At 51.2% G+C, this 26796-nt stretch overlaps 1 protein-coding gene across 14 annotated transcripts in view; it reads left to right on the top strand.

Annotated features, from left to right (window-relative positions):
* The window catches only part of MICAL2 (microtubule associated monooxygenase, calponin and LIM domain containing 2), a 226177-nt gene that overhangs the window by 39444 nt on the left and 159937 nt on the right, over nucleotides 1-26796 (top strand). For all 14 annotated transcript variants that reach the window (XR_007911288.2, XM_070073245.1, XM_070073243.1 and 11 more), the window contains exon 3: nucleotides 5957-6296. Coding sequence is in view for 13 of the 14 variants with exons in the window: in XM_070073245.1 (XP_069929346.1) it covers nucleotides 6033-6296 (264 nt within the window). In the remaining variant the exon portion in view is untranslated. The remainder of the gene's footprint in view (nucleotides 1-5956; nucleotides 6297-26796) is intronic.

The raw sequence follows: 26796 nt of genomic DNA, 5'->3' as shown, positions 1-26796 counted from the left end.
AGAGTTACAGAGAGGCAGAGGCAGAGAGAGCAAGAAGTCTTCCATCTGCTGGTTCACTCCCCAGATGGTTCAACAGCCGGAATTGGGCAGATCTGAAGCCAGGAGCCAAGCTCCTCGGGGTCTCCCACAGCGGGTACAGGGGCCTAGGGACTTGGACAATCCTCCACTGCCTTCCTAGGCCATAGCAGAGAGATGGATAGGAGGTGGAGCAGCCAGGACCCGAACTGGTGCCCATATGGGTTGCTGGCACGGCAGGCAGCAGCTTTACCCGCTATGCCACGGGGTCGGTCCCTGTATACTTTTTTCATGAACTTTTTGAAGATTCTTTGTCTTGCCTAGATTTTCAAAAATTTTACAAACTGAAATTATCTTTTAATTTCATTTTCCATGAACCTTTTGAAGTACCCACATATAAATACATACATGCACATGCATACCTATATATGCATATAACATACATGTACATGTATATATATATATGGGGGATCTTCAAAAACTTCATGAAAAATGCATATTATAAAACTATGCATGGATTTCAAAATATATTTGCATACCAATAAACAAAATCTTTTTATTTTATTAATTTGAAAGACAAAGATTCCCCAGCTGTTGGTTCACTCCCCACATGCCCACAACAGCCAGTGCTGGGCCAGGCCAAATCCAGGAACTGGGGACTCAACTCAGATCTCCAATGTGGGTGGTGGGACCCAAGTTATTGAGCCTTCACCTGCTGCCTCCCAAGGTGTGCATTAACAGGAGCTGGGACTCGAACCTAGGCACTTGCATATGGGATGTGGGTGTCCTAAGCAGCACTTTAACCACTCTACCCATACGTTTCTTTGAATTCCATTTTTCTATGAGCTCTCTGAAGTATCCTCATCCACACATACAAATATGTATATCCACATATTCACTCACAAATAAAAGAGCACTGGGCCCTCTGGGCCTCTTTCCTGGCACTGTGACAGCTCAGCACGCAGATGCCTCCTGGCACTGGGCAGTGAGACCCTGGGGGCAAGGGGCACGGGGGCACCCCGGGGTTGTGCTGGGCCTGGCCCTGTGAGCAGCTAGCTCCAAGAGGCAGTGGACGGCACAGAGGAGGAAGGAACGTGGGAGGCCCTTCAGGCCAGCCCAGCGGGGTCCTCTCACCACTGCAGAGCAGGAAGAGAGCTCTGGCCAGAAGAGTGAGAGCCAAATGAATGGGGCCTCTCTGTGGCGGAACATTGTAGAAGGCTGGGCCTGCCATGGACCTGGGGTCCCCTCCCGGCACTCCCATTCCAGAACAGCTGGGCTAGAGCGAGTGCAGGCTCCGCTGCAGCCCGGGGACCTTGTGAGGGCCTTTGCAGTGAGTCTCTGCATCCTTTCCTGTGAGTCTTTCCAGGGAGGGGTTTCTGACAGCACATGGAAGAGGACTCTGCGTTTGTGGGTGCAGCCTGCACAGAGAGGGCTTCAGCTTCCTGGGGGTGATCGCGAGGCCAAAACAGGACCATCAGAGACAGAATTTGGCGAGACAGAATTTCTCTCTCTGGGATTGACTGAGAAGAGATGATGCCAGTGAGTCTGTGCTCCAGACACAGGAGGCAGGGATGGAGCAGGGCACCCTCCACTTGTGCTGGGACACCTAGTTGGCAGGAGATTGCAAGGAGGACAAGGTGGCCCTGTCGGTTCCTCCCAGACCCTGCAGTTACCCCCTTGGGTTCAAGTTGGCTGTCTAGAGCCCCAGTAGCTGGAAGGTCATGCCTTCCAGGGCTGTGGGGGATAAATGAGATCGGGGGAGGGTGGGCGAGGCAGACCCCACCTGTGTGTCAGGTGCTCCTGCCCATGCTGGGCTCCGCAGGGGTGTGCTGTGCGCGGGAGACATCTCCCACTGCCTGGACCCTGTCTCCTCCTCTCATGTGCTCAGGGACTCTGCCCAGCCCTCGAACTTGTCTCCCAACTATTTACCAATGCTTTGCCTGCAATCCCAGGCCCTGAACTTTAGTTTGCAGAGAGCAGAGGCAGGGGAAGGGAGTTGCTTTGTGACTCATGAAGTCACATAGGCAGGACTGCAGCAGAACCACAAATAAGGGACTCCAGTTGGCAAAAACCAGACTGCTTCAAGGCTATTCTTGGAAGCTAAAGCATCACATCTTGTTTCTTCCCAGAAAGTACAGAAACCTTTCATATTTCTGGCTAGTTGGTTTTATTTCTATTTCATACCAAACTCCAAAAAGCTGACAGCAGGGAGACTTCAGCCAGAGCCAGTCACCCAGGATCCTCTAATTGAACAAACCTTGAGCATTTAGGGCCCAGGGAAGGGTATGCCCCGAACACACCAGTTCTCCGGGAGAAAGGCCTGAAGCTCACTTACTGATTGCTTCTAAGAACAAGGTCGGCCTTTCTAGTTCATGCCCGACACCACCCTGTGCTGTGTCTTTTCAGGTCCATTACCCGGGAAACTCTGGGTCCTGCTTTATGTATGGGAAATTTAAAACTCGAAAGTTAAGTGATCTGTCCCTGGCTACACATCTAGGAATTTCTCTCTTAAATTAAAGGCTGTGTCCTCTGGTTTTATTGTGCATACACCTCCTGGGCCTGGGAGGTTAGGCAGCCAGGAATCATGTTCCTTTGTCCCCTTCCTTTTGGTTTAATGGTGTTAGGGCCATTTGAAGGATAGTAATGAGTGCAAATTATCGTGGGACTGCCAAGTGCTACATCCATCGCAACCCCGATCTCATTTATCCCCCACAGCCCTATGAAGGGAAAGGTGGCATCCCCATTTCCCAGATGAGAAAGTTGAGGCAGAGACAGATGCGATAATTTGCCTAGCATTACACAGCGAGCAAGTGCCTGAGATTGGATGCACTCCCAAGCTTGCCCGACTCCACGTATTCTGACGTTCGCCTGCAGGGTAGCTGCCCACTATGGGTATCAGACATTTTTAAGGTCTTTGGCTTGAATTGGAAAGCTGGTTTAAAAGGTTAGCATAGACTGTTTAGCTCCAGGGAGGCAGGTCTCAGCCTGGTACGGGCTGCTGGGGTACATGTCCAAGGCTGTCCTTATCTGCTCCTGTCCAGCCATCTCCCCCCACCTCCTCTTATCTCGCTCTAGATAAGAGCTGGTTCCTGCAGCTCCCACGCCCACCCAGAGCCCTCAGCACCACCCTTGGCTCTTTCTCCGCTGCAGCCCAAGATTAAGTTGTTCATTTTTCTCTGGGGGGGAGGAGGGGTGGCACTTGGGGCTAGGAGAAGACAGGTTCTTCCAGTTTGTAAATTATTGTCTGGGAGTCAGGTCTGTCTTGATACTTGTAACCAGTGCATGATTTTAGACCAGGAGGAGGTGGCGACTTGGAGACCTGATTTACAAAAGGATTTTTTTCAAACCCATGCATCCCTTTTCCCCACCCCTCCCCCCACCACCGTTGGAGTCTGCGCTGCATGGTTGCCACGTTCCCAGATTCCCAGCCGGGTTCCCAGGCCCGGCTCGGCCGCCACTCGTGTTTCTCTTGCCTTTTCACAGCCCTCACAGCCAGGTGGAGGTGATCAGTCAGCTCTTAGAAAAGAAGAAACGAGGCTTGGCAATTACGTGGCTTTCATGAGGCCACGGGGGTGATGAGGGCCACGCCCAGCTCTGGACCCAGCTCCCGGAGCTCCACACGTGGTCTTCTGTGCCCCACCTGCCCGTGCTCAGAAAGGCCCGTCTCCAAACAGTGGAATTCAGGGGCCTGTACTGGTCGGCCAGCTACCACCTCCTTTGCTCAAGGCTGGGTGCAGGGGTGGTCCCCAAGATGGATAAGGTGTGAACAGGCTCTGCAGAGCAAGCCAGCACTTCTTTCTGCCGGTGCCATCTGGGTGGCGAGTGTAGCACGAGGAGGGGATGTTGAGACAGAGGAGGCAGTGTTTATGTGAGTGATGCCAAAGCAAGCACCGTGGACATCAAAGAAGCCGAGCGAGGGTCTGTGCAGCAATCCATGCCTCTGCCGTCCCTCCCGTGGGCCCTCTGCACTCCTTGCGGCTCTGCTGGCGCCTCCTGCTCGGGGCATCCCACAAGCACTTGCCTGTTGTCTGGTGATCAACTCTGGACCCACCTGTCTTCCTCCACAGGCCGTGCCTGACCCACTGCTGGCCATCTCTGTATGTCCAGCACCTAGGGGAATGCTGTTCTCCAGTTAAGACACCAGTAATTGTTGCTGAATGAATAAGAGATTAGGGAGGAAGATAAACACGGGCTTTGCCCGTTACTATTATAAAGCCAACTCCAGCCTGTACCCATGAAAACTGCTGCCATGGCTGAGAGCCACCCCGAGGGCCTGGTGCTCCCAGTGCTTGCTGGCCTCCTCTCCCAGGCCCTGCAGGTAGCTCAGCCTGCAGAACCCCACAGCCCACTGGACGGCAGGCCCAGGGCCAGTCCTTCCACACTGGTCTTCTTGCACTAGCTTTGGATTTTTGAAAAACAGCTAGTGCAGTGGAAAATCAGTCCTGCTTAATTTTCGTTCCTTTGTGACTTAAATGGTTTTCTGAAGAATAAAAAGATGCCTGAGGTTAGAGTGGCACAATGAAGGGAAAAGGCCAAGACCAAAACCCAGGCGAGCTATTTTTGTGATGTGAATGAACACCCATTGCGCTCTTCCCTTCTGTCTGCCTGAGCACTTGTTCCAAGCACAGCGTGGGCTTGTGGGGCACAGGCACCTGCTGTACTGGACAAAGAGGCCCACGTGTCTGTGTGTGTGTGTGGCTCACTGAGGGAGACGGTGTGCTCCCAGCAGGAACCAGCCGGAAGTTGCTCTTGGTCCTCTGGGCAGGGGAAAGACTTCCTGTCTGCCTCTCTTGGACCAGGCGGGGTGGTCATGATGCCTAGAGGGGCATGAGTTGGGGATTCTGCTTTTCTGTCTCTGTACTGATGTCACGTGGCTGGGTTATGTTCTTCTGAGTGAACCCATCCGCAGCCCTCAGGAGGGAGTTTTTAGCTGTGGTGAATTCTAGTGTCCTTCTCTGGCTTTTCCTTTACTCACTCTTTCCAGAACCATGTTGCTTGCTCATAGCAAGAGTGACCAGGGTGTAACTTTGCATAGTCTGCAGTGGTTTGCAGTCAGGGAGGAGAGTGGGTTGCTGGGCAGAGAGAGATCACCAGCTGCACCTCATTGCCACGTTGCACGTTTTCTGTAGATGGTTTATGGTTAGCATTATTAAGAAGTAAGGTTGGCCGGCGCCACGGCTCACTAGGCTAATCCTCCGCCTTGCGGCGCCGGCACACTGGGTTCTAGTCCCGGTCGGGGCGCCAGATTCTGTCCCGGTTGCCCCTCTTCCAGGCCAGCTCTCTGCTGTGGCCAGGGAGTGCAGTGGAGGATGGCCCAAGTGCTTGGGCCCTGCACCCCATGGGAGACCAGGATAAGTACCTGGCTCCTGCCATCGGATCGGCGCGGTGCGCTGGTTGCAGCGCGCCGGCTGCGGCGGCCATTGGAGGGGGAACCAACGGCAAAGGAAGACCTTTCTCTCTGTCTCTCTCTCTCACTGTCCACTCCTGCCTGTCAAAAAAAAAAAAAAAAAAAAGAAGAAGAAGTAAGGTTAATGGGCTGGCATGTGGCACAGCAGCTAAATCACCGCTTGGGATGCCTGCTTCCCATATCGGAGCGCCTGGTGTGAGTCTCAGTTCCTCTCCTCAGATCCAGCCTCCTGCTCATGCGCACCCTGGGAGGCAGCAGGTGATGGCTCTGGTGCTTGGGTCCCTGCTACCCATGTAGGAGACAGGGAATAAACCAACAGATGGAAAATCCATCTCTCCCCCTCTCTCCTTCTCTCCCTCTCCACCCCTGTTTCTCTGCCTTTCAAGTAAAAAGGAAAATAAACGTTTTTTAATTTAAGAGTTAGGGTTAATATTTGGTATCTTGAAGGGATTTTACTGTAAAGTCTCAGCACCCATTCCTCCATCCTGCGCTCATGGCCCACAAAGCTCACCTGTGCCTTCACCTCCTTTGCAGGCGTTTCATTTCTGCAGGTACTTCATGGTGTTCTCCTCTGCCCTGTCCACCCGCTGCTCTGTGCGACTCCTGAACCATGGGAGAAAACGAGGACGAGAAGCAGGCCCAGGCAGGCCAGGTTTTCGAGAACTTCGTCCAGGCTTCCACATGCAAAGGTACCCTACAGGCCTTCAACATCCTCACCCGTCAGCTGGACCTAGACCCTCTGGACCACAGAAACTTCTACTCCAAGCTCAAGTCCAAGGTGAACACATGGAAGGCCAAAGCCCTGTGGTACAAATTGGACAAGCGTGGCTCCCACAAAGAGTATAAGCGAGGGAAGTCGTGCATGAACACCAAGGTAAGGGGAAACCTCATCACGGAGGCTTCTAGCCCTGCAGGGCGCCGGGGCCGACCTTGGGAGCTGGGGGAGGGGCTTGGGAAGTGAGGGAGGGGTTGCTCTTGTTTGGTAGCTATGGGGTAATTCTTGTGTTGTTTTGTGCAGTTGAGGGTTCCTTCGCCTATGTGCCCAGCTTACCCTGCCTGGGAGGTCCCATTTTACCTGGGGGCCTCTGCATCTCTCTGGTGCCATCTCCAAGGGAGAGAAATGAAAGCCGAGATTGAGGGGAGGGTGTTAGAGACCTGATCTCATCCTTCTGGGACCACATCTTGCCGGGACCACTACGACTTGTAATATCTGCAGTTTATCATAAAGAAGCTTCTGGGCTCTGGGTGCTTGATGTCCATGATCTCTCTGAACACCCTCAGTAGACCCCTGGGCCGTGTTGGAGATGCAGAAACTGAGGACTGGTTCTCTTGTTTGAAGGCACATACCTGGAGGGCAACCTTGGTTTGTCCCAGATCCCACAGAGAGGTGTAATTAAGGAGTTCTCTTCCCCCAGGAACAAACATGTCAGAAAGATCCCTGGGTGTTGTAGCAGTGGGCTAAGAAGTGGGTCTTTGGCCCTTACTGCCTCTTCCTCCTTCTCTCTCTCTCTTTTTCTGCTGACCCCCGCTGCCACCCCCCACTCTCCCTGGATCGTTTCTATGCTCAGGATCCCAATGGGAGCTAACCCTCCACAAGCTAAGGAAGTGTCAGTGAACGGGGCTGACAGAGCCCCACGGGCCTGATATCCCTCAAGTGCCCCCAGCACATGGGACAGCCAGAAGTCAAAGTTTCCCTGCGGGCCCTTGGGGGCTATTGGCCCTGGGCGCTGGTCCAGGCTGTATGTTTAGGTTAAAATCCAACACGCTGCATTTAGACCTCACAAGAGGTAGCTAAGCCAGAGCCCTCGGAATTCCAGTCGGTGCCAATCCCAGGACAAGGGGATTGAACTCTCCATGGCGATGGGGACTGTTGTGCTTTTGTTTTGGTGATGGGGAGCTGGTGAGTCCGCCCTGGGACACGGCTGCTTTCCACTGCCCCTAGGGAGACAGCTGCCAAGCTCCTGTGAGCCTGGGGCGCAGAGGCTGGCTGGAGCATGGGAGTGCATTCCAACAGTCTGAAACAAACAGTCGCTTCAGCCCAGGACATGCCACCCATCCTGGCAGTGCTGCCCATGCTGCTCCTCCAGCCTCAGGTAGAGGAGATGTGGTGGTGGGAGAAAAGGAGGGGGAGCGGTGTTGGGACCCATGTCCTGGGTGCCACTCCTTCCAGTGCCTCCCTTCTTGCTTGTTTTAATTTCATGGTCTTAGTTCACTGGGCAGTGAGTTAGAGGAAGGAGAAGTTTCTGGTTTTACAGAATCAACCCTTGGGACATTCGGATCTGGCTAAAAGGTCCATGAGAGTCTCACAGGCATGGGAAGCCATGACACGGTGGCAAAAAACAATCTAAATGAAAGATCCTGGTGACCAAGACCCCAGCAGAAGGAACAGGCCATCAAGGAGGGAGGCGCCTTTCTCTGAAGGGAGGAAGGAACCTCCACTGTGATATGGCCTTGACTAAACAAGTTCAGAGTCGGTGAACTCGAGGGGCTTCCATAGCCTAGACAGCTCATAGCAAGAGTCCTGGGTGATTGCTGACGTCATAAATAAGAGTGCCGGCCGGCGCCGCGGCTCACTAGGCTAATCCTCCGCCTAGCGGCGCCGGCACACCGGGTTCTAGTCCCGGTCGGGGCACCGGATTCTGTCCCGGTTGCCCCTCTTCCAGGCCAGCTCTCTGCTGTGGCCAGGGAGTGCAGTGGAGGATGGCCCAGGTGCTTGGGCCCTGCACCCCATGGGAGACCAGGAAAAGCACCTGGCTCCTGGCTCCTGCCATCGGATCAGCGCGGTGTGCCGGCCGCAGCGCGCTGGCCACGGCGGCCATTGGAGGGTGAACCAACGGCAAAAGGAAGACCTTTCTCTCTGTCTCTCTCTCTCACTGTCCACTCTGCCTGTCAAAAAATAAATAAATAAATAAGAGTGCCAATTGTTAAATCAACAACGGGAGTCACTGAGTACAGGCTCCCCACGTAGGATCTCTGTCCTTAATGAGTTTTACTATGAAACTTAAAAACAACACTACTAGTTGAACAATGCCCTATACCTTATGCGGTTGTGTGAGTGCAGCCTGTTGAAATCCTTGTTTAGTGTATACTAAGTTGATCTTCTGTACATGAAGGTAATTGAAAATGAAACTCAATGAAGGGCGGGATGGGAGAGGGAGTGGGAGAGGGGAAAGCCACGGGAGGGAGGGAGGTTGGGTGGGGGGGAGCCACAACAATACAAAAGTTGCACTTTGTAATTCACATTTATTAAATAAAAAAAAAAAGAAAAAAAAGAAATTTCTGGTTTTAAAGGTGTCACCCTTTTCAGTAACTGTTCATGGTTTGGAAAAGTCCTATAGAAGCCAGGTGGCTCTGCTGCATATGTTCTCATGGTGTCTTCAGGGTTCCTGTTGAATTAGGCAATGCCCCTGCTCTGAACGTCCAATGCATTGTGGCCACTGGGGGACTGCCTTGGCACTCTGAAGGCCCTCTGCGGAGTCAGCTGACAGAGGGGTGGGGTGGAAGGCTGGCAGGAGCAAGATGCTCTTATTCCAGAGACCACTCACTGGTTGGTTGCCTCTTCCGTGGGTCCAGCCCTCGTCTCACGAGCTTCGATGGCTCCAGCTGGAAGCGTGCTGGCGTCTTGTGGCTGGCAGGTCACCACGGGCAAAGTTAGTGATGCTAAGCACAACTGGCTCTCGCCTGGGGATTAAGTTAAGTCTTCCTTACAAAGACATTTGGAAATTGTGATAGCCCGATGCTCATCCAGACCACCTGGCCACAGGGGTGAGGGAGACACATGCGCTGTGAGCACGGATTCTGACTGTGTGAGCTGTGCATCGCAGAACTGCAGCGCAGGTTAACCGAACAAAACTGGAAAATCATTAACTTGCACAAACCGGAAGGTCCGGGCTGGTCAGGGGCTTTCCCAGTTCCTTCTCTTTCCATGCGCATCTTGGACATTTTGCTGTGTGGTCTCTGTTCTTCCCTCCCGCAAACAGATTTTTCTCTTTGTCAATAAGTGGCTTCTTATTCACATCTTTATAGCTCTGTGATCCCGAAGGTTGGGATCATTCTCATTCTCTTCCGGCTCAGAACTGAAAAATATCTGCAGGGAAGGATTCTGATTGGCTGGTGTCTGGAGTACGGCTCCTGTGACTGGCAGCACTGGCCAGCATCACCTGATAGATGACACGAGGGAGGGGCAGCCCAGGGATGTGGGGGTACAGAGCAGCCACAGCTGTCCTCTATGGAGAGTGTTTGCATTCTGGTTATGGTTTCGGCCCACCCCACGTGGGATTCAGGGGTGCACAGTTAACGCTCAGCTCTAAGGAGCAGTTCTTGTACTCCTTGTTGTGAGTCAAGCAAAACACAGGCCAAGGCTGCTGCCTCTCTTCCAACGTGAAGAGTGTGGCTCACATACTGCACTAAGGTATGCCTTGGCCTAACAGTGCTGAGCGTCATCCAGACAGGAGATATGGGGCATGAGCATAGCTGTGGCCGATCACCAGTGCTGAGCCAGAGTGCAGATGGATCAGGACCAGGCACAAAGCCAAGCTCCTGGTGAGCCATAGGTGGAGCAGGAATCAGTGCAGCTCAGGCCGACTCCTGCCTTGGCACTGATGTGGACACATCTCAGAACCATCTGGAGTGGGGTTGGGTGTCAGCATCTCACATGCAGTCACCAGCCCCTGCCACTGTGCTGAGCTCTGTGCCGCGCCGTTCACTCCCTCGGTGAGTGTGCGTGCGTGCACGTGCTGGGGGTGGCGGCGGTGGGAGACAGGGGACAGAAGTTCTGGTGGAGGTGCCAGGGGACAGGGAGGATGAGCTGCCAGGCCGCCAGAGCACTGACTCAGGTGGCGTTGCATAATCTAACTTGGGATCATTGTTTATTATTATTATTTATGAGGGTTTTTGTCAGGCACTTTATGCTTCTTTCCCGGGGTGTGACTCTGTTTGGCTAAGAACAGGGTGAACCAAGGCACAAGCCAGTTAACTCACTCAGCACTGATGTCAGCGCTGCATTTGGGTGACACCTGGCTCAAGTGTCAAGTGATTGGCGTTCCCAGGGGAAGCTTCCCGGGAGAACCTGTCATGCATGCTTTGGCATGGGAGCCGCCATAATCCCGGATCAAGGATTCTGGTTATTTTTCATGGAAATGCTTCAGTGATGGAAGGAACTTAGCAGCATAGCCTCTGCATTCAGTCAGTGGGTGCAAACAGGGAAGCCGGGACGCCGAAGCTGGTGAGCGGCATTGCTGGGATCTGGACTCTGTTTCCTGGCTGGCTTTGTTATGCTTTGGCGCATTCGCTCATTAGCAGGTGTTTCCAGCGCCCTACACCTGCCAAGGCATTTGGTAGGAAGGAGGTTCAGATGATGAAAAAGTTCTCACTTGAGCTTTCTATAAAGGAGTCAGAAGTAATGTAATTATTTGCATATTTATTCACTTACTAAATTATTCATGGGGCGAATAATTATTGAGTAGCAACTGGGTATCAGGCACTTGTCCAGGTATCAGCCACTTGATAGCTCTGTGGCCTCAGGCAAGTTGCTTAACATCTCTGATCTTCAGCAGCATCCTCAGTTAGGGGAGAATAATAGTGGCATCCACTACGTGGAGTTACTGAGAGGAGTGAACCAGCTCATCATCCGAAAGCATCAGCCCTCTGTCTGCATATAGTAAGTGATCAGTGAACATTTAGCTGTTAGTAGCACTGATAACCCAAGTGCTTTGAGAGAACCGCATCTCCTGGTCTGCAGGACTGTGGCTGGGGTAGTCTGGGAATGCCTCCTGGAAGAGAAGGTATGAGGTGGGGCTTGAGGGGAGTAGGAGTTTGCCTTATAGAACTAAAGAGAATACAGGCAGAGGGATGCATGATGGGATAAGGAGTGTGTTGCTTATGTATTGGGAAGGTGGGGGGAAGAGGGTGAGAGCCAGAAAGAGCCGGAAGGATGGATGGCAGGAGGACACCAGGGAGAAAGACCCCTTGAGGTTGGGCTGTGAATGTCTCACCTGGAGAACCACAGACAACGAGCCCCTGACTCCTAGTCCAGGGGTCTTCCTGCCCCCTCCCATGGGCTTGCTCAGTACTCACAGGTAACAAGGCCCAACCAGGTGGCCCTGTACATACAAACATGCTTGCAGGACATGGCTCATGGACTCCTGTCACTGGCAGGGATGGGACCAGGCTCTCTGAAATGAAAAGCCCGGTGCCATCTTTGTGGAATACATGTCTGTCTTTGGTGAGCATCCAGCAGGGTCACCCGCACCTTTTGCTCCGGAAGAGGCCCTTTGTCCGTCTCTGCCTCTGCAGTGACCCGTCACTGTCACTGCCTGGCTGCCGCAAAGCATGGCGGGGTGGGTGAGAGGTAGGGGGTGAGGATGTTGGAGGTGGGAGGGGTGAAGCGGGGGCAGAGGCTCTATCTCTTGGCCTGGATAAGCCTATCTGACATTCCTGACCTCTGACGTCACGCACGGAGGCTCTGCTGGCACAGGCAGGTGCAGTACCACTTTGCCTAATATGGACAGTTGCAGTTGAGAACTGATAACACAGAGGTTGGCCCTGGGTGTCCAGACTTCTGAGCTAGAGGAACTGAGCCGTGATGGACTTTGCCTTTGCTCACTTACCTTGACTGTGGACTGCCGGCGCGGCTGCACTCAGCAGCAGTCGGCTTGTGTTAGTGACGACACTTGTCATCATGACTGCATGCGGAGTGGCAGGGTTTGCCTCAGTGTGTGCCGTGGACAGTACACACGGGCTTCCGTGAACCCCATTCCCAGGGGCATTGTGTGGAGAAGAAAGAGCTCATTTTTGGCGTCTTCACAGGAAGCAGTGTGTCCAGGCCCTCGGTGGCTGGTTTTATAAATGTATTTCACAGACTTTTCATGTCTTTTTCTGAAAAAGACTAATTGTCTTTATTAAATGTCAATCTTTTTAAAAATATTTATTTATTTTTTATTTGGAAGACAGAGTTAGAGGGAGGGGAAAGGGAGGGAGGGAGAGAGGAAGTTCTTCCATCCTCTGATCTACTCCCTAAATGGCTGTAGGGGCCGGAGCTGGGCAAGACTGAAGCCAGGAGCCCGGAGCTTCCTCCAGGATTCCCACGTGGGCCCAAACTCTTGGACCATTTTCTGCTGCCTTCCCAGGTGCCAACAGCAGGGAGCTGGATTAGAAGTAGAGCAGCCAGGATAGGAGCCAGCACCCATATGGGATGCTGGCACCACAGGCAGCAGCTTCCCCTTGCTAAGCCACAACACCAGCCCCTGTCTTACTTATAACTGACACATAAAAAATTACACATTTTTATGGTACCATGTGATGTTTCTACATTTACACACTAGGTAATGCCCAATCATGGTAAACATGTCTATGTCCTCTAACATTTAACTTTTCTTTATGGTGAAGACTTCCAAAAATCCTTTCTTCTAGTTTTTGTTATCTATCTATCTATCTATATGTGTATATATATGTATATATATGTGTGTGTGTGTCTACCTACCTACATGCATACATACACACACACACACACATATACACATACATATATGCACACACGGTTTATTCTCATTATCTGTAGTCACCCTACTCTGTGATAGAACACCAGAGCTTCTTTCTCCTACTTCACTCTAACTTAGTTCCTGTTCAGCAACCCTTCCCCACTCTCCCCAGCCTCTGGCAGCCACCATGATACTCTTCTCTTTTAGAAGGTCACCTCTTTTATTTTCTGGACATGAGTGAGGTCTGTGCTGCAGATGACAAGCTTGCATCCCTTTGTGGCAGGACAGCGTTCCGCTATGTGTCTGCACCACGTCTTCCTTATCCACTCAGCAGCCGGTGGACACCTGGGTCATTTCCATTCCTCGGCCGCTGTGATCGGTGCTGCAGGAACACGGGAGAGCAGGTGTCTCCTGGACAGACTGCGGCATTTCCCTTGCCAGCAGCCCCAGGAGCGGGGTTGCTGCATCACGAGCGAGTTCTGCTTTAGCTTGCTGAGGAACTGCCTTCCGTGCTGTTTCCTCCGGTGACTACGGATTCACCTTTGCACCAGCAGCGTGCAGCCGCTCGCTTTGCTCCATGCCCCCACCCGCCTTGGAAGCCACCTCGTTGTCCTTTTAGAATCGCTTTTCCCTGATGAGTGCTGGTCAGCGACTTTTCCTGTTGACCATTTGTATCCATTCCTATGTCTTTCTTTGAGAAATATGTATTGAAGGCCATTGCCCCCTTTTTTTAAGTTGGATATTTTGTTGCCATTGGGTTGTTTCAGTTCCTTATATAGTCTGGTTACTAACCACTTGTCAGGCAGATAACTTCCAAAAACTTCCCCTTTTGTAGTTGTCTCTTCACTCTGTGAACTGTTTCCCTACCTGAGAAGAAAGCCTGTAGTTGGATGAAATCTCATTTGTCTATTTTTGCTTTTATTCCCTGTGCTTTGAGCTCTGATCCAAAGCATCCTTGCCCATCCCGACGTCCTCAAGCATTTCTCCTGGCAGTCTCAAAGCGTGAAGTCTTCTGTTGGGTCTTGAAGCCATTTTGAGTTGATTTTTGTACACGGTGAGAGACAGGAGTCTGGCTTCAGTCTTCTGCAGGTAGAAGTCCAGTTTTCACAGCGCCACTTATGGAAAAGACTGAAAAAATTTTTGTTAAGAAGATAGAAATGCTAACCTGATTTGATTCTCCACATTGAACACATGTACTTGAGTGTATCATATTGTATCCCATAAAAATGTACAATTAAGAATTTTAAAAATTCAGAAATAAAACTGTTTAACATTCCTATAATGGAAGAACAGGAAAAAAAGAGAAATGTATGTTCATGATGTAAAAGTAGGATATAAGAAATACAGTGGGAATGGCGGCTGTTTTCCCATCCCACAGTTCCCTTCCCAGAGATGATGCCGCACCTCCTGAGAGTCATAGCTGTGTGTGCACCTGTATGTGTGTTTAGGCGTGTTGGGTAGGTCTGGCCCCTCCCTTGTTTTTATGATGGGAAAAATGTAGGCATTTGTTCTATACTTCTTTTTTTAATATTTATTTATTTGAAAATCAGAGTTACGAAAGAGAGAGAGAGAGATTTTCCATCTGCTGGTTCACTCCCCATATGGCTGCAATGGCCAGCATTGGACCAAGCCGGCACTGGAGGCCGGGAGCCACATCCGAGTCTCCCACATGGGTGGCGGGGACCCAAACACTTGGACTGTCCTCCACTGCTTTTCCCAGGCCATCAGCAGGGAGCTGGATCAGAAGTGGAGCAGACGGGACAAGAACCTGCGCCCGTGTATGATGCTGGCATCGCGGGTGGCAGCTTAGCCCTCTACGCCATGAAGCTGGCCCTGCCTACACCTTTTCCACCCAAAACCACATCCGTTGAACTTGTTCCTGTGGTTTTTACCTATGTCTCCCTTTTCTTCGTGGCTGTTACGGCTTCCCTTTGTCTCTGTCACGGTTTGCGTGGCTTCCTGGGTGGTTCCTGGCCACTGCCGTCTGGAGCTGAGCGGCAGGACATCCCCTGACCCGCCCCCTTATAGCCGCGTGAAGACACATCCAGAGGGGAAAAGGTGTGTGTGTGTGTGGGGGGGGTGGTGGTGGTTCTGAGTCAGAAGGCGCATGCGTGGCATTTAAAAAGCACAGGCGCGGCCTGCGCCGCGGCTCACTAGGCTAATCCTCCGCCTTGCATAGCCGGCACACCAGGTTCTAGTCCTGGTCGGAGCGCCGGATTCTGTCCCGGTTGCCCCTCTTCCAGGCCAGCTCTCTGCTGTGGCCAGGGAGTGCAGTGGAGGTTGGCCCAAGTGCTTGGGCCCTGCACCCCATGGGAGACCAGGAGAAGCACCTGGCTCCTGCCTTCGGATCAGCGCGGTGCGCCGGCCGCGGCGGCCATTGGAGGGTGAACCAACGGCAAAGGAAGACCTTTCTCTCTGTCTCTCTCTCACTGTCCACTCTGCCTGTAAAAAAAAAAAAAAAAAAAAAAAAAAAAAAAAAAAAAAAAAAAAAGCATGGCATCGAGAAGACTCCTGCAAAAGGGAGACTGTGGCAGGTGCTGCCTCCTGGGTTTCCTCACTGGACGGCCGCTCCTGGACCCCTCTGTGTCCCGGAGCCCCAGGCTGGGTGGCCTTGAAGACGGCCGCTGAGCGGAGAGCAGTCCCGCAAGAGCCCATGCAGCACCTTTAGTCACTGTGTTTCCCACTGGGCATTTGCATCACACTGGGCAGTTCACAAAATAGCCTGGTGGACGTAATTTCATTAAGAAGTCTGCTCTTGCCTGTATCAGTGACAGAAGGAACAGATTTAAGTGTGTCCAGTGAAATAAGCTTGCACACCTCCTCAGCGTCTCATCAAAGCGTGGGAACTTAAAGGGCCTGGACCGTGGAGACTCTGCTATTTGTGCTGAACATGAGCTTAAGCAAATATCACCTCCTCCTGGGAGCCCTCCCTGACCTCCTCCTCACTTTCTGCTTCTCGTCTGCCTTCCTAGTGTGGCTTTGATGATCCACAGGCTCCCACTGTGGTCCCACTTCGATCTCACTGGGCTGTGTGCTGCATCAAGGGCTTTGTCTCTTTTCCTCTTGACCTAGAGATCCCTGGGGACAAGGACTGCGTCTGCCTCATCCGGGTTTAGGGTGTGGCCCAGGCCAGACACTCAGGACCAGGGGAATGACCCTTGTGGCTCCAGAGGCTTTTCCTGGTATCAGCAAGCCCTGGCAGTGGGCTTGCAGGAGCCAGGACTAGCCAGTGATTCATTTCCTTCTTTAAGCTTCTCTCCAAGTCTGCATTGGAGCGGTGCTCCCTGGACGCCCCTTCCCCGTGGGGCAGCTCAGTGACCACAGCCTCGTCTGGGCCTGCGCCACCCTCGGCTGCTTGTGGAGTTCCTAAGGGGACGGGAAAGCAGCCAGCAGGCCTGAGAGGCTGAGAAGCCCAGCATCCTTTTTCCTGGAGAAAAACAAAAACCCTCTTGCAGTTCCTGGCCCACCCAGGATTGCACAAGGCCCGGGGGACTCTCTGGCCAGGATTGTCCAAACAAGCGAGTACCACTGGGCAGGGCGAAGGAAGCCACCAAGCCATGTCGCGCTCTGCTCCCAGGCTGCAGGCTCTGCCCTCTCTTCCCGCGGTCCCGCTCACTGGAGGCTCCGGCTCGGCTTTGCTTTGTTTCACAATACAAATATCTCAGAGATGAGTGTGCAGCCCAGCCAGAGAGCTCTTCCGTGGGCGTGGAGCTAACTGTCCACCTCCCGCTTCCTCCTTGGGGTGGGGACCCAGGCTGGGTTCGGCCTCCCGCCTCAGGGCAGGTCCCCACGCTTCCTTAGGCCTGACTGTTAGGTCCCTGTTCTCTGTCTGCATTCAGCTGCAAGTAAACAGACTAGGACCAACAGGGCTTGTTATTATTGTTTTTTAACAAGAAGTCAGATGAGACGAGGCGGCTGGAGCCTCACTTGCTATTACTAGGCCAGTGCTGCCCAAAAGAAATACAGTGTGAGCCACATATGTGATTTTAAAATCTCTTAAAAAAATTAGAAAGTTCTTGCAGCTACATTTAGAAAGTACAAAGAAATGGTGACATCAATTTTGCTATATTTTATTTAACCTAGTATGTGCAGAATTTTATAATTTCATCTTATAGAAATGATTCTTGAGATGTTACGTTTTTAAAATATTGAGTTTCTGAAAGCTTGGGTGTGTTTTACGGCTCATCTCAATTCAGGCAGACTTGCTACATTTCAAGTGTTCTGTTGCCGTATGTGGCTTGTGGCTACTGAATTGGACAATGAAGCTTTTCCTCACAGGTGTCAATATGTAATCCCAAGTCGGCTGCTGTAGCTCCAGCCATCACATCGGCTTCTAAGGCAGGAAGAAGGTCGATGGGGATGTTCTAGTTACCTCTGTCTCCTTATCACGTGGGCAAGCGTATCCCCAGAAATTCCATGAAAATGTAAGGCACGTGGGGCCAGGAGTTTGTGTTGTGTGTTCTTGGCTGATTCCCCAGCACCTCGTATAAGTCTAACACATGAGAAGTGTTTGCCATAGGTAGCTGTTCTAAAGCAGGTGCTCACTGGGTGTTCAGGGTGCTGGATGCTCAGTACCAATCACCTGTGGGAGGACTGAGGCTGCAGGACAGGGCCAGGGAAGAAGTCAGACTGCATGCAAGAGAACCAAGTGCCCACCATGTGTAAGCACTGGGTCTTTTCCTGCTTGGCTTTTCAGCCGACGAGCTTTGCAAAGGGTTGGGGTGGGAGGTCGCACTGTCCTTAGCTGCCATGGGATGGCTCCCTGTAAGCTGCCAACTCTATAACAGACATTAACACATGTACCAATAGAATATTGAAATAGGTAACACACACCATCGTAGAATTATACACTTTAGGGGCTGGCGCCGCGGCTCACTAGGCTAATCCTCCGCCTTGCGGCGCCGGCACACCGGGTTCTAGTCCCGGGCGGGGCGCCGGATTCTGTCCCGGTTGCCCCTCTTCCAGGCCAGCCCTCTGCTGTGGCCAGGGAGTGCAGTGGAGGATGGCCCAGGTGCTTGGGCCCTGCACCCCATGGGAGACCAGGAAAAGCACCTGGCTCCTGGCTCCTGCCATCGGATCAGTGCGGTGCGCCGGCCATAGCATGCCAGCCGCGGCGGCCATTGGAGGGTGAACCAACGGCAAAGGAAGACCTTTCTCTCTGTCTCTCTCTCTCACTGTCCACTCTGCCTGTCAAAAAAAAAAAAAAAAAAAAAAAAAAAAAAAAAAAAAAAAAGAAGTACACACTTCAGGGGAGTAGCCCACATGCTTTGTGACTCATGATGGCTTCGCACCCCTACAAACCCATCAACAATTGAAAAATCGGGGCTGGTATTGTGGTGCAGCAGTTAAGCCACTACCTGTGACAATGGCATCCCATATGGGCATTGGTTCAAGTCCCAGCTGCTTCACTTCAATCCAGCTCCCTGCTAATGTGCCTGGGAAAGCAGCAGAAGATGGTCCAAGTGCTTGGGCCCCTGAACCCATGTGGGAGGCTTGGATGGAGTTTTAGGCTCCTGGCTTCAGCCTGGCCCAACCCCAACCATTGAGGCCATTTGGGGAATAAACCAGCGGATGGAAGACCTTTCTCTCTCTCTTCCTCCCTCCTGCTCCCTCTCTCTCTTTCTCTGTCTGCCTTTCAAATATGCAAATAAATCTTTAAGAAGTTGAAAATATCAAAAGATGAAAATGTATTTCAAATACCTAACCTACCAAAAACCAGAATTCAGGAACACAATAGAGTTGTGTGTGTGTGTGTGTGTGTGTGTGTGTGAATTCTTTTTCTTCTTATATATGAAATTGTATTGCATAAGCAGTCACCCACCCCAAGCTTCTGTGCAGCTCCTTGGAGTAGCCACGTCAGCTCCCACGGTGCAGCCTCTCACTGCCGCCACACCACACCCCGGGTCTTCTTGGTCTTAGGGCACGGAAACACAGAGCACAGAGCAGCAAGCTCTCGCCACACCCTTGTCTGCAGGAATCTGCCAGGGAGTAGTTTATTCTCAAGACTCCTTCTCCAAAGGAGAGCCCCTGAAATCTGAGGAACACCCCAGGGAGGATGCCCGGAAGTCCCAGCCCGGAGGGTGGGTCCAGGGGGAGGGTCCCACCGGGGGTCCCAGCTGGGGGGGTCCCACCCCAGGCCCTAGCACACCCGAGTTCCCTGCGCACAGCTTGGCGCTCCTCTCCTGTTTAAGAAGAAAGATCACTTGCATTTTCTGGTTTCTTTTTCGTTTCGCAGCCCCATGTATATAACATAAAACTTGCCAAGTTAACAGTCTTAAGTGGACAATTCAGTGGCCCTGGTGACATGCACAGTGTTGGCAACCATCAACAGTCTTTATTTCCAAAGTTTTTCATCGCCCCCAAATACAAGCTCTGTAGCCGTGGAGCAATGAGCCCCTTTTCTCTCCCGCAGCCCCTGGTGACCGTCAAGCCACCTTCCCTCTGTATAAATTAGGCTCTGAGCTACCTTCGCGCTCTGTCTATGTGCCTGTTGCGGATACTTTGTGTAGTGGAGTCATGTGCTGTTTGCTTCTCTGTGTTGGCTCATCTCCCTGAGCATGATGCTTTCAGGCTTCGGCCATGTGTGCCTGTGGCAGAACTCCATGCCTTTTCTTTTTTCAATCTGAATAATTTTTTTATTTAATTCAAAATATCTGACTTGTTATTTCAGCATGAAGTCATTATTAGATTACTTACATTTCACATTTTTTGTATTAAGTTTTCAAAACCTAATGTATATTTTATAGAATATCTCAATTTAGATGCTAATTACAATGTTTTTAGAAGATGTATTTCTTTATTTGAAAGGCAGAGTTACAGAGAGGAGGAGAGGGAGGGAGGGAGGGGGAGAGAGAGAGAGAGAGGGAAGGAGAGAGATCTTCTACTGGGTCACTTCCCAAATGTCTACAACAGGCAGGCGGAAGTCAAGAGCCTGGAACTCCATCAGGGTCTCCCACATGAGTGCAGGGACCAAAGGGTTAGGACCAACTTCCCCTGCCTTTCCAGGCACATTAGCCGGGACTTGAACTGGTGCACCTGTGGTATACTGGCAAGCACAGTTGGCAGCTTAACCCAGTACACCGCAGGACTGGTCCCCAGATGGTAAATTTTAATCATAAATACTTTTATTATTAAATTAAGAAAGTTTACAGTTGAAAAATCACATTTATACACTGAAGTTATTTCCATCATGCTTTTTGTTTTCTAAAATTTGAATTGAGTATGAATTTTTTTTAAAGATTTGTTTATTTATTTGAAAGGCAGAGTTAAAAAGAAGCAGAGAAAGAGAGAGTCTTCCATCTGATGGTCACTCCTCAGATGGCCACAACGGCCGAAGCCAGGAGCCAGAAGCTTCCTTTGGATATCCAATGCAGGTGCAGAGGCCTAATCTCTTGGGCCATCTTCTGCTGCTTTCCCAGGCCATAGCAGAGAGCTGGATGGGAAGTGGAGCAGCCGGGTCTCGAACTGGAGCCCATATGGGATGCTGGCACTGCAGGCAGTGGCTTTACCTACTATGCCACAGCAGCGGCCCCAAGTATGAATTTTTTAAATTGTAAAATACACCTAACATAAAATTGAATTTTAACCATTTTTAACATAGTTCAGTGACTTTAAGTACACTTACATTGCTGTACAGCTCTTTCTACCACTCATCTCTAGAACTTTTTAATCTTGCAAAATTGAAAATCTGCACCATGAGATAGTAGCTTCCCAGTCCTCCTTGTTCCAGCCCCTGGCACCCCCATTCTGCATTCTGTCTCTGCATTTGCCCACTCTAGGCACCTCATATGAATGGGCTCATACAGCGCTTATGCTTCTGCAGTGGATTATTTCACTTAGCATGATCTCTTCCAAGCTCATCCTTGTTGTAGCGTGCGACAGAATCACCTGCCTCTTTAGGGCTGAATAATATTCCGTTGTCCAGAGACCACATTTGTTGATCCTGTATCTGTTGGTGGCAGCTGGGTTTTCCCAGATCCTATTGTGGTGACCACTGATGTACCAGCATCAGTTTGAATCCTGGTTCTCGGCTGTTTGGGAGTACGAGTAGACATGCTGAGTCATATGTAATTCCTAGGACTAACTTACTGAGAAACTACAAACTGTTTACATTTACTTTGTTTTTTAAATCGCCATCCCTGGGTTAAATCTTTTGTAACTATTCATTCAAAAAGTCTGCTGCATACCAGGCACAGGGAACGTAACAGCCAAGGAAAGGAACCAAATCCCTGTTCTCTTGGAATGGACATCCTTGCCAGCGAGAGGCAGACAGTAAACTAAGGCATGCAGGTGTGTGTGTGTGTATGTGGGTGTGGGTGTGGTTTTGTGTAGTGTGTGTGGTGTGTGTGGTGTATGGTATGTGTGTATGTGTGTGTGTGGTATATGGTGTGTATGTGTGTGTGGGGGTGTGTGTGTGGTGTGTGTGTGGTTTGTGTGTGTGTCAGTGGTGTGTATGTGTGTGGTGTGTGTGTGTATGTGTGGTGTGTATGTATATGTGTGTGGTTTGTGTGTGTGTCTGGTGTGTATGTGTGGTTTGTGTTTGTGTGTGTGGTGTGTATGTGTATGTGTGGTATATGTGTGTGGTGTGTGGTGTGTATGTGTGTGTGGTGTGTATGTATGTGTGTGGTGTGTGGTGTGTGTGTGGTGTGTGTGTATGTATGGTGTGTGTGTGGTGTGTGGTGTGTATGTGTGTGTGTGTCGGTGGTGGTGAGTGCTAGGGAGAAAATAAGGCATCAGGGGGAGGCACGGGTGCCCCCAGGAGGAGGCGGGGCTGAGGGGCTGCTGTTGTGTTCCCAGGGTTCTGGAAGGCTCCTGTGGGAGCGTGGCGTTGGAGAGAGACCCAGAGGAAGTGAGGTGGCGACCAGGTGGCTCCTGGAGGGGGAGATCGCAGGCAGCAGGAACAGTCGCGGGTGCAGGGATGCCCGTGAGCAGCTGTGCTCAGGACGTTCTGGAAACAGCAAGCCGACCCGCGGAAGGGCTGGAAGGAGCCCGGCCAGGGGCAGGCAGAGATGGGCCAGAGAGAAGGAGGTGCCCCGATGGTGTCGGGCCTTTGGAGGAGTGTGGCATTCGCTCTGAGTGACAGGCGAAGCCACAGCAGGCTTCGTACTGGCATGTCACGTGACCGGAAGCCACTGCAAAACCTCAGGGGGACAGAGATAAAGGGGGACCAGAGTCTCTCCTCCTGCCCGTGAGCAGCAGCTGTCTCGGGTGAGAACTGGTGGCGTCCTGAGCTCGTCGTGGCTTCCAGGAGCAGCTTGCCCTTCACCGTGAACTAGCAGGTTAGGGGCAGGCTGAGACCAGCCTCGCTGCCCAGGCGAGGCACACCTGGCCAAGAGAGGAAACCCCTCCTGATCTCCACAACACTGTCCGAGGAGGACCATGCTCGCTGTTTTGTGTGCTCACTCATCGGCTGCCCCTAAGTGCCGAGACAGGGGCAAAGATGGCAGGGGCCCGGTGTTGTGGCACAGTGGGTTAGTCTGTGGTTTGCAACCACAGCATCCCATGTCAGCATGCCAGTTCTGTCTCAGCTGCTCTGCTGCTGATCCAGCTCCCTGCTAATGCATTTGGGAAAGCAGCGGAGGATGGCCCAAGGGCTTGGGCCCGTGCCACCCCTGTGGGAGACTCGGATGGAGTTCCTGGCTCCTGGTTTCACCCTGGCCTAGCCCTGGCCATTGTGGCCATTAGGGAAGAGAACCAGCAGAGAGAAGACAGGTGAATCGATCTCTCTCTCTGCCTTTCAAATAAATAAATAATTTTTTCTTTTTTTAGAGAATGAAGACAGCAGAGAAGGCCCCTATACTGGGACTTGCCATCTAGTTGGGAGATAATAGGAACAGACAAAGGCCAATTTGTCATGTGTCCCTAGCAGGACGTAAACAGGGTCTTAGGCTAGGGGAGCTGAGGGAAGGCAGTCAGTTCTAGCTGAGGTGCCAAGGAAGGACTTTCTGGGAGATGAGAAGCAGCCACCAGGCAGAGAGCTGGGTTTTCAGCAAGGACAGCAAGTGCAAGAGCCCTGTGGCAGGAAAGTTCTTTGTCAGCTGTAGGAAGCGTCAGAGCAGCCAGGAGGGGCCTGGGGTTAAGGGAGCAAGGCGGGCACGGGCAGAAGCCGATTCGTTTTAGGGCCTCTCATGCAGGGCTCTTCAAGGAGTGGCGGGCTCACCCTCAGAGCTCTGCTTGCAGCGCCGTAGTGGCTGTGTGGCCTGGCATCATGCAGCCTTCGTGTGAGGGGAGGCACAATGACGCGGTTCTCATCTGCCAGTGCTGGGCCCGGCCATGACGAGAGTGTGCACCTCCAGCAGGGCCGGGGCGGGCGGCTCTGAATCACCTCCGCCTCCGCCTCCTCCCAGAAGCGGTCTTAGCAGATTTTGTGACATTTTTTAAAAAGCCGTTTTTAAATGCACAGTTCAGTGTGCATTTAAAGGACGATCCCATTGTTGTATGGCCGTCACCACCATCTGCTTCCAGAATGACTTTTCATCTTGCAGAACTGAAACTTTGTACCCAGGAAGCAATCAGCCCTCACTCCACCCTCCCCTCACCCCTGAAGTCGCCCTTCTGCTCTCGGTCTCTGAATTCATTGCTCTGAGGCCCTCCTGTGAGTACGGTCATGCAGTGTTTACCCTTTGTTGATCATCTCGTTTCACTTAGCACAGAATCCTCAAGGCTCATCCAGGCTGTGGCATGGGTCACGACTTCCTTTTCAGGGCTGAATAATATTCCACACATATTATTCAATATTTTCAAAATGTATATAACTGTAGAGCCACCACCTGCAGTGCTAGCATTCCATGTGGGTACTGGTTTGAATTCTGGCTGCTCCACTTCTGATCCAGCTCTCTGCTATGGCCTGGGAAAGCAGTGGGAGATGACCCAAGTCCTTGGGCCCCTGCACCCAAGTGGGAGACCCAGAAGAAGCTCGTGGGCTCGTGGCTTCAGATCAGTGCAGCTCCAGCCATTGTGGCCATTTGGGAAGTGAACCCGCGGATGGAAGACCTCTCTCTCTCTCTCTCTCTCTCTCTCTCTCTCTGTATCTCTGCCTTTCAAATAAATAAATAAATCTCTTTTAAAAAATGTACATACTACATTTTGTTCATTCAGTTGTCTGTTGAAAGACACAGTTGCTTCCAATTTTGGGCTGCTGGGTATAATGCTGCTATGAACACGGATGTACGGATATCTCTTCAAGACCAAGACCTTGCTGTCAGTTCTTTGGGGCCTGTACCCAGAGCGGAGTTTCTGAGTCGTACAGTAATTCTGTGTGTACTTTTTTGAGGAACTGCCTTATTGCTTTCTATCAAAGCTGCATCCTTCTACAATGCTGCCCAAAGAGCCACAGGTGTCAGATTTCCCCTCTCCCACCAGTGCTCGCCTTGGGGGCTGTCTGCATAGTGGCCATGGTCCTCACGGGGTCAGGTGCTGTCTCCCTGTGTTTGGACTGGATTGGCGTTGCCATGGTGATTAGCGATAGTGAGCATCTTCTCGTGTGCTTGGTATTCATCTGACCTTTTTTTTTTTTTTTTTGAGAGTTGACTGTTCCTGCCCTTGGCCCATATTTGAATCAGTTTGTTTTTTGTTGTTGGTTCTTGAGAGCTCTCTAAATATTCAAAATTTAAATTCCTTATCCTCAGATATATAACTTGCAAATAATACCTTTGACAGGGTTGATAGCGTCCTTTGATGCCTGAAAGTTTGATACTTTAATGAGGTCTACTTTATCTGTTTGCTTTTGTTGCCTGTGCCTTTGATGTCCTAGCCAAGAAATCATTTTTAAATCCCATCTCGTTAAGTCTTTGCCCTATCTTTTCTTCCAGGAGTTTTATAGCTTCAGCTGTTATGTTTAGGTTTTTGATTAATTTATTTTAAAGATTTATTTATTTATTCAAAAGGCAGAGAGAAAGAGAGAGACAGAGATATCTTCCATCTGCTTGCTTGTTCACTCCCCCAATGGCTGTGATAGCCTGAGCTGGGCCAGGCCAAAATCAGGAACCTGGAACTCCATCCAGGTCTCTCATGTGGGTGGCAGGGGTCAAAGTGCTTGGGGCATTCTCTGTTGCTTCTCCAGGCACACTAGCAGGAAGCTGGAACAGAAGTGGAGCAGCCAGGATTTGCACCAGCACTCTGATGTGGGATGCGGATGGCCTAGGTGGCAGCTTTACCATTGACTACAATGCCAGCCATTCTGTGCTAACTTTTCTAGATGGTGTTGGGTAATGGGGTGATACAACTTTTTTTGGACCCATTTTTAAAAGTCTTCTTCCAGGCCGGCACCACAGCTCAATAGGCTAATCCTCCACCTGCGGTGCCGGCACCCCAGGTTCTAGTCCCAGTCGGGGCGCTGGATTCTGTCCCGGTTGCCCCTCTTCCAGTCCAGCTCTCTGCTGTGGCCCAGGAGTGCAGTGGAGGATGGCCCAAGTCCTTGGGCCCTGCACCCGCATGGGAGACCAGGAGAAGCACCTGGCTCCTGGCTTCTGATCAGTGCGGTGTGCCGGCCGCAGCAGCCATTAGGGGGTGAACCAACGGAAAAGGAAAACCTTTCTCTCTCTCTCTCTCTCTCTCTCTCTCTCTCTCTCTCTCCACTCTGCCTGTCCAAAAAAAAAAAAAAAAAAAAAAGTCTTCTTCTAGGGGCTGGTGCTTGACATAGCAGGTAAAGCCATCCTATATAGGTGCTGGTTGGAGTCCCAGCTGCTCCACTTTTAATCTAGCTCTCTGATATGGCCTATGAAAGCAGTGGAAGATGGGAGACCCTGAAGAAGCTCCTGGCTTCGGATCAGCCCAGTTCTGGCCATTGCAGCCATCTGGGGAGTGAACCAGAAGAAGGAAGACCTCTCTCTGCCTCTGCCTCTCTGTAACTCTGACTTTCAAATAAATAAATAAGTCTTTAAAAAAAAAAAAGTTGGTACATCCCCACCTCCTTGGATCCCTCCTGTCCTTAAGGAGATGCCATGGTGGAGACCAGGGCCTCTCACAGCCTGGGAGAAGGTGGGAGGCGAGGAACTGGAAAGCCAGGTGCAGGGCCTTCCAGTGTGTTTGGATTTCCATGAAGAGCCTGGTGCTGCTGAGCTCAGCGACAGGTATGGGTGACATCAACTCGTTATTCTGGGCTGCAGGAGACTCTTGTAAGTGGGCCTCTCTGTTTGGCCCAGGAGCTCCTTATCACACGGATGACATCGCCTGGGAGATTTTTCACAATGCATCTCAGCAGTATACAGCTTTTCTGTTGACCAAACAGTTTTGTATCCAGCGTCTCGTTCAGTTCTTAGAGAAACTCTGTGAGGAGACCAGGGCTGGGGCTATTGTCTCCATTCTCTAGATGAAGAAACCGAGGCTTAACTGGGTTGAAGAGCTTGCCTGGAATTTCCTGGGGATAAATGGATGGATGCAAGAATGCTAAAACCAGAGCCCTTAGTATCCAATTGAGCAACCTTTGTTTGAGGACTGGATGGAGAATGTGACTTTTGGAAACATCGTGAGGTGTGTTCTCCGACCACTGTGTCTTGCACTGGTGGTGTGGGACGGTGGGGCTATGGAGAAGGCACAGGTGTTCTTCCCACCTTTCTCTTCAAAAGAAGCAGTCTGAAATACATCTAAGGTGGCAGCACCATCGTCTGGTCTTGCTGAGTTTCTGATTCTAGCATTTCACATTTGAATGTTTGCTTATTAGAAGCTGTTTTGATGGATGTAGGAGTTTGAAGTTTGGAGTTAAGAATGGCCATTGTAGTCTTACAAGTATTTAAACTTCAACGTCTATTTGGTTTTGTTGAGGCAAAATCAAAATTCCTACAGTCAAGTAGGAAGTTCAGAGACAGTTGCCTTTAACATTTGCTTTGCCTTCTCCTTAATTATAATAGCCCAGAAGAACATACAGTAGGCAGATTCGACTTTGAAACTAAAATGTGC

Source organism: Oryctolagus cuniculus, chromosome 1 (genome assembly GCF_964237555.1).
Source record: "Oryctolagus cuniculus chromosome 1, mOryCun1.1, whole genome shotgun sequence".
Lineage (NCBI taxonomy): Eukaryota > Metazoa > Chordata > Mammalia > Lagomorpha > Leporidae > Oryctolagus > Oryctolagus cuniculus.
The sequence above is the reverse complement of the archived record's forward strand: the minus strand, read 5'-3'. Positions and strand labels throughout refer to the sequence as shown.